General features: G+C 42.6%; 1 protein-coding gene across 7 annotated transcripts in view; it reads right to left on the reverse strand.

The window, feature by feature from the left end:
• trip12 (thyroid hormone receptor interactor 12) overlaps positions 1 to 7,892 on the reverse strand; it is a 25,202-nt gene extending 17,310 nt beyond the window's left edge. Inside the window, exons 1-5 of one of the 7 annotated variants that reach the window (XM_035679733.1) lie at positions 7,801 to 7,892; positions 4,821 to 4,967; positions 4,285 to 4,410; positions 3,247 to 4,034; positions 771 to 876 (exon numbers count right to left, since the gene is read on the reverse strand). In XM_035679733.1, the coding sequence (XP_035535626.1) occupies positions 771 to 876; positions 3,247 to 4,034; positions 4,285 to 4,410; positions 4,821 to 4,918 (1,118 nt within the window). In that variant the 5' untranslated portion in view covers positions 4,919 to 4,967; positions 7,801 to 7,892. Of the gene's footprint in view, positions 1 to 770; positions 877 to 1,678; positions 1,822 to 3,246; positions 4,038 to 4,284; positions 4,411 to 4,820; positions 4,968 to 6,517; positions 6,714 to 6,739; positions 7,117 to 7,291; positions 7,404 to 7,800 lie in introns of those variants that run through there. The other 6 variants (XM_035679728.1, XM_035679729.1, XM_035679730.1 and 3 more) reach the window with 6 other exon arrangements.

Here is a 7,892-nt window from a genome sequence, read left to right on the forward strand (position 1 = left end):
TTAATCTTTCTTGTCAGAAAATATAGACACTTATGACCCATTTCTGTGTAAGAGGGCCATGCACCCTGTGCTTAAAAAAAACATAAACAGAAGACTGTCCTATTTTAGATTCGTGGAGTGGACCTCCATGGTGCATACGCACCACTTGCGTGCGGCTCTGACGCCCGGTGTAGCCAGTTTCTTTGATTATAATGGTAGTGTAGTGTTGTAGCATCCGCTCCGCATACTTCATGTGTTCAATGTAGCCAAAGCATAAGACAAATGAATACACAGCAGTGGTTCTATGGGATATGTGTGTCATTAATGAAATTATTATGATTATGGATATGACTGATTATGCTCATGTATATCTGGTCATACAAAAGTATGAGAATCAAAACTGAGATGCATCTAGTTGCTGTTTAAGATGTCACCATCCATACAGCTGATATGACTAAACAGTAAAAGGACTAGACTTATATAGCGCCTTTCTAGACTTCCAACCGAGATTAATAAAGGATTCTACTTCACAGACAATGGCCATGACAAGCCAAGGCTCTCCTCAGTCTCTACCAGTGTCATCTATGAGTTTGATGCTGTTTAAATTCTTGAAAAGATAAAAGTTTATTGCAATAAAACCTACCTTCATTAAGGTTATATTGTTAATTTTTTGTTTACACAATGTATAGTTTGTGGAGTCTACCCTCCTTTGTGTGAACCAATCATGAAACTAAAGACTACAAAATGTCCTCTATTTGTTTAGGCACCAATATTTACACTACAGTTTTTACCTGGTGCTGGCACAGGAGCCCGTGGTCTTCTGGCGTGTGCTCCGCCGAAAGCTGGGGAGCTCTGCTGGAGGAGACTCGCTGCGCTTCTTAGTGGATTTCCTCAAACCTAAGATGAAAAAAAGTGACAAATGTGGACTAGGCACCAAAACTGGTAAATTCTTTTGACTGGACAACATCCTTAATACAAAGTAAATCAAAACCATTGTGATATTTGTGTCGATTTTTAGGCTAGGTAATATGAAACATTTGCCATTGTAACTATAATAGGCATCCATAACAAGTTTAACAGAATATCTGGGTTAAATTATTAAACACAACAGCATACTTTAAGTATCTTTTTGCTGTGTAACCACAATAAAAATCATGCCTCCATATCATAATTATTGTTCATAGGTTTGTGAATCATCTTGGCCAATATGGCCGCAGAGATTGATGCTGAGTCTTACTTTTCAATACAGTGAAGGCTGTAGTGTTGGCTGTTCAGAGCCCTGTACCACTGAGTAGATGGGTATTAATAGTAACCTAACCATGGCCCTATGACAGGACAACCTTCATGCTAGATGTGTGACTCATAATTCAGTAGTACAAAAATAAACATTTAAAAGAGTTAAGACCAAATGAATTAATGATTTAAGTACTGTCATTTCCTTTTTGTACTTCATTCGACCTTACCTTTGAATTATACTAAGTCAAATATGTATCCCTCACACACATTTCAGCATGAGTTTCCCAAAGATTCAAAATAAAGCTCAAAATAATGTAGAGCCACTCAATGCGATTACAAATAAGTTCCTACTCTTCAGGCTGTAGTAAATACTAATTCGATATGATCACAATGACACTGTACAATGGAAAACCACACAGAATCACCCAGATACAAATAAACTGCACTGTACATGCTTACTTACCATTAAAGCTCAAAGTGTCAAATGTGTGTTAAAACATATAAGAGGGTGACAGATGAAGAAAAGAGATGAAGTTCTTCCCTGTCCTGACAGAAGCAGCTTATGAGTCCTTCCCTGCCCTCAAACATACCCCTGGTCAGCTGGTGGGCCAATAAGCTAAGCCAATTTAGGAGGGGTCTCTCCATTTGGGCCTCGTGCCCAGGGCATAGAGCCCACCTCAGTTTCTATCTATCCTTTCACCTACCCAGAACAGCCTGACCCCAAGCTGACCTGAACAGCTCACCCTCACTTAACCACACAGTCATTTCTACTGTAATATCCCTCTGCATCTGACGTATTATCCTGCATTTTCTCCGCTCTCCTCAACAGGGATGGGTATCAAAGATAAACATTTCTTAAGTACTGACTAAATGGTGGCTGATGCATTGTATATTGCCAATTGTCTGGTACCATAACGTGTTTCCTCCGGTTAGATATTGCTTTACTGAAATCAATACTTGGCTGATTGTTTACTGTACTTTATTGAGGCTTGTTTAGAGTTCCTGTACAGCAGTTTCTATTCAAGATTTAATAAATTTGACTTATTTTTAATAAAATAAATATTCCATAGAAGAGAGTATTTTTACTAATCCAGCTAGAGTATCTGACAATGAATCTTTTGTATTGGTACTAGAGTGCAAACAATATATCAGCATGGCTGATATTTCTGGCTGATTGTAATTTAATAGATAAACTGGTGTACATATCGGCCAGTACGTAACAAGAGACTGCAGTCCACAAATGCGAAGGGTGTGTTAATATGATCGTTTAGAGACACTGTTGGCATTGGGTAGTTGGTCCACCAGAGAGAACGGACATTCACTCTGGATAAAGAGACCTTATATTTATATATAATGCGTTTATGATAGAAAAGAAAAACATGTAACCATCTGGCTGTATCTGGTACGAAGTCTTGAATTTTAACATTGCAGTTATTTAAAATTTTCTAGCAATACCTGCTCCAATTCACACAAAAGAAACATTCTGCATTCACAGAATTAATAAGTGCAGCCGTTGGATTAATGGTCACAGGACTATAAATATCACCATAAAGACGGGATCATTAAAATATATCTTACTCAAAACTCTGTGTCTACCATACCTGAGTGGAAACTGACGCAGTTGCTGCACACCGACAATTCAACAACTAGAAGTATGTTTAGCTATTCTCCAGTTTCAGGCTCCTGGTACTTAAATCTGAAATCTGAGCCAGTTCAGCAGCTCAGTGAAGCCCACACTCACCACATGTGAACTAGATATGGTAGTTAAGACACACATGCTTTATTGTATGCAGTGCGTCAGAGTGTCACCAATTGTATTTATACATGTACATCACATGAGTAACACAGATGTACAGTGCACTATATTTATTTACCCTCCTCCATTTTGAGTGTGTACATGTATCCACTAAATAGTGCCCTTTAAAAATGACACAATGGACCAAAAGAAAGCTGTGTTCTAGCATGTACACAACTTTTTGTGACAATCACACAATGCAAAGAAAGGATCCATACACAGGTGGTGTCACTCACTTGCTAGTTTAGCTTGTAATCCTGATGGCCCAGGTTTGGAGGTCTCAGTTTTGGAGGATCCGGGCAAGGACAGTTTGGGTTTTGGCAGGTTGACTTTGGGATTGAAGCGCGCTGCCCACTCGAATTTTGAAGAGCTGGCGGTTTTGGCCTGCTCCTTGTCACGTGTACTACGGCGTGGGGAGGGGCTTGAGGCTGAGCGAGAGCGCCGTGCCTTGGTCTGATCTTTACCTTGTTTGACTCGGGCACCCTGCGTGGTCGTGCTGTTGGTGCCTGTGGTGGAGGAAGAGGAAGAGGTGGAGGCAGAGGAAGAGGAGTCCGTCACGTTGCTACACCCAGCTTTGGCTGAGGCGGCCGATTTAGACGCCAGCTTGGTGGGTTTTGCAGTTCTGCCCTCGGTACGATTGGGGAGGGACCCAACGGTGCTACTTAGACCGGGGAGAGAGTCCGCTTTCTTCCGTTTCTGGATTGGTGAGGCCCCAGCGGCCCCGCTCTTCTTGCTCTGGCCTCGACCTGATGATGCAGGCGGTTCTGAAGCAAGTGATCTCTTCTTGGACTTAGCTGGTCCTTTCTTGGTCTCTGAGGTATTGTCTCTGGGTGGTGGGAGTGATTTGGACTTCTTGGCTGGCGTCGGTCCAAAGGTACTAATTTGGTCAGGAGCTTCGGTTCGCTTTAGCCCTCGGGTGCCTTCACTCTTTGACTGGTGGCCTGGTCGTTCTTGTTCAGATGTCCCTGCAGCCTCTGGCTCGTCTTGTAACACAAATGAAGCCACTGACAGAGAAAGACCGCTTCTGCTAGAGAGCAAGAGGGGGAAAAAAAAAAAAAAACACCATCTCAGAAACGTCTTCAAACCGTGAAAAGTGATTATTTACAATGCCACATTCATTGTACTCATTCAGATTTAGAACAAAACCCAAAGTTGTACAATACTGTATATGTTCTTCCTCATTGTGAATTTTACACAGTACGATACTATTGGATGAAGTACAAACCCACAAACACACGCACACACAATAAGCACCAAGTAGAGAGGAGGGGTACCTTCGTGAGCTGTGCCCTCTGGACTGGCCAGTGGCTGAGCTGGCTGTGGCTTTGGAAGCCTTAGAATTAGGTCTTCTACTTTCAGGTGGGGAATTTGCTTTATGTTTTACCTGCTCTGACTGCAACCTGTAAGGTTGGAAATTAAAGAGCAAGTGACAGTGTGGGTTTCTGTAATTAAGCCACATATAAAAAGAGAGACTTCATCAATCCCCAAATAATTTTGGCTGACTGCAACTGAGCATTAACACCTCTGGAGTAACAAGAAAAACAGCTAAAAGAACAGTTGAGTATCAACAGTTAATCACATTTGACTCTGATGATAAAAAAAAAAACACAAGACAAGATTCCCCTTTAATCAACGAGGCCAACATAACCATTCTACATCAAGTGAAAATGCCAATTAATTACAAACACCACCCATGAATTAAGTCCAAATACCCCTCTATTAAACAGCCCCCAATTGATCCTCCCCACATACCATCATTACTGCCTTTTAACTAAACTGAAGTGGACACCAAGGGTGCAGATGGACTCACCTTCCTGCGACTGTGTGGTCTTGTGGCTGGGCCGCAGCAGTGTTCCTCTGTGAACGGCGCAGTGACCCCCCTGGATTGGAATTAGGCCGGTTGGACATTGGCACCTCTCTCCTGAAGGGACATACCCTTTCTAGACACTACCATTCACTACAATAGAAGACAGAAAGAAACCACACAAGAATATTGACTAGATGCGATGGTGAGCGCTTTGGAGATATCAGGGGCTTGGCTGTCTCATCATACATCTGTACATCTCAGGAGGCAACCCCCTCTAGAAAAAAAGACCATTCCTGTGACCGACACTCACTTACACGATTTGTGTCGGGGCAAAAACAGGCTGCAAGAAAGATCACGGACAAAAACCAGACAACTCACAGATGACACAATCACAAATGTAAAGGAGTTCAAATGTTGTTGTTTTTTTATCAATTTCATAAATTATGTGTACCGTAGATTTTAAAAAATATTTCACTAAGTCAGTTCATTAATCCAAAAATAATGAGAACAGCTTCACAACATCACTTTACCAACCCAGGACTCCCCTGAGTAATGATGCACAAGGTCACAGGCAAATCAAAATAAAGCTGGCACTGAGCAGACCGCAGGTCAAACAAACCACATAAAAAGATCATTATATTTCAAAGTTTCAAACTGATTTTAATAACAATATCTACTGCTGTTGATAGTCTTTTAAGTGACCATAACATCCCATAATATTCAAATACCTGACCAACAGAGCCTGTTGTTGGGGTAAGTTGTAGCAATCACTCAGGATGTGAAAGAAAACGTCTTACTTGAAGAAGGGTAATTTACACGTAGTTCTCACGAGTCAAAGACATGAGAGTACTGATAATAAAGTGATGAATATCTTTTGAACACATCAGCAGGATGATGTTATCAACTGCTACACAAAGACGACTGAATCACAAACCTACATACGTTTTGCCATCCAAAAAATAAAGACGACTATTTTGCCAATTCGGTTACAGTTTAAATCATTATATCATTGATCATAAAAATACGCCACACTTGGCAAGCTCACAGGGCCATTTTAGGCCTGCACTGACAGTGCATCCTACTCTTTGTTTATTCGTCCACTCTGACAACTGGTGCACCACACTACATGTATAAACATATAAATATATATACACTGGGATTAGTTAGGCACGTCAAATGATCGGTAGCTTCAAACACTCGCCGGTACCCAGTTTTTATTACGACCCCAGTAAACAAGCACGGCAGAGTTCAGTTTTTATACCCATGATATACAGAGGCCTATATTTCTGACGTACTTCTCCACCACCACCGACTAGCATGTTTAGCCACTCATATCCTAGCAGGACACATACGATTTGACAGTCGCTTAGTCGCATCCGTGTCCACACAAAACACTTCCACGTCCCAAAAGTGAAGCTTGTACCCGCTGGTTATTGACTGTGAGGATGAGAAAAAGCTAAAGGCTAGTAAGCACATACCAGAGGCTCGTTGGTGAAAGTTACGTCGGCTAACGTAGCAGTGGTTACATGGAAATGCGTAGTTGGCGTACCGGTGTGTCAACCTATTTAACTCCCAGACTAAACGCACTGCCGATTCATAAAAGCCACCTTGTTTTCACCTAGTTGGGGTGTGAAACGGCGAAATATGCAGCGAACGGCCAAGACGAGGCCATTAAGTGCCAAATAAACGATTGCGTTCACCTGAGATTAGCTACACAGCGAAAATGGCAGCATCGTCCTCCGACAGCGGGTTAATGTAATAAAGCGAGCAGAGCTTCCAGTCAGCCGACGCAACCACAGGCTCACTGGGGGTTTCTGACTGCCGGGACACACTGCTCCGGATCTGGCTGACGACCAAGTTTAAAGAAAAATAAATACACACATACACACACACATACACGTCTCTCACGCAAGTTAGCTCACCGTCTCTGCTGTTTGATGGGGCGATCAAATTAAAAATACACAACCGCCAATACGACAGGTAACCAGGCAGACCCGGGATCACTCTCTTAGCGACTGTCACCGCCAGTGTTGAGCACACAAGCACAGCTAACTAACGCTGGCTGTCTGCGAGGATCACTCATGTTTTCTAAGCTCACTTAAGGCCAATGCCCGTCTACTGCTACTGGCTAGCGCTTCTGCTAATGTTAGCCAGGCACAGGCAAGTTGACGAGCAGCATCAAACGTGTCAACACAGCAGATACTTCCTATTAAGAGTCGGGCACAGTTCACCGAAGAACACCAACTCGTTTTATTTCGCATCTGAGCCACTGTAACAAAGTCTGGAGGCTAATAATTAGCACGCTAATGTGCCAGCTAAGCTAAAAGAAAAAGGGGACAGCGAGCGTTTCTTCAATGAGCGTCCACTCAAACAGCAAGCGGGTATAAATAAACACCTGGCTGGTCGCTGGACGAGCTGTGGTTTCTGGCGGGTGTTAGTCGAGATAGCTACCCGATTGACAAGAAGCCACTGACCTTATCGATAGCGGATTATCGTGGTGCGGGGCAGTCACGTCGCTGACGTTCAGCGTTGTCAAATCAAACAAGAGCGTTATAGCTATTAGCAGCTAACCTTGGCATGCGAGCTAATTAATATTAGCTAGCCTTGTTGTCGCTGGCTAACGCGTTGCCAACTCGACAAGACGCGAGTGGGATTTATTAGACAAACAGCAGCTTCTTTACAACTCACGAATCTAGTAGTCTTTTTTTGAGGGGGGGAGAGAAAAAAAAAGTCCAAGTTTTGTTGCAATTTACAAGTTGTCTAGCTAGCAGCTAGCATGTTAACGCTAGCTAGCGAAAAGAAATGGCCTCTGGTACCTTTTAGACACAAAAAAACAGGAAAGCAGGAACGGGATTCGAGATATTTTCGCAACTCTGAGTCATAATTCCTCCGATGTATTTCGATATTAAATGATCTCGAAGGTCCGAGAGACTGTTGGCCGAGATGTCACTGAAAATGTCTACCTTTTGTATAATGTTGTTACCTATTTGTTCCAGTGTTGTAGTTGTAACAGACAGTGCACCAGCTCCTCTTTTCTCTCTCTCTAGCCCTGCTACTTTCACATCAGCTGAGGGG

The sequence above is a fragment of the Morone saxatilis genome, unplaced genomic scaffold (genome assembly GCF_004916995.1).
Source record: "Morone saxatilis isolate NCDOM2014 unplaced genomic scaffold, NCSU_SB_2.0 Contig8, whole genome shotgun sequence".
NCBI classification, from domain to species: domain Eukaryota; kingdom Metazoa; phylum Chordata; class Actinopteri; family Moronidae; genus Morone; species Morone saxatilis.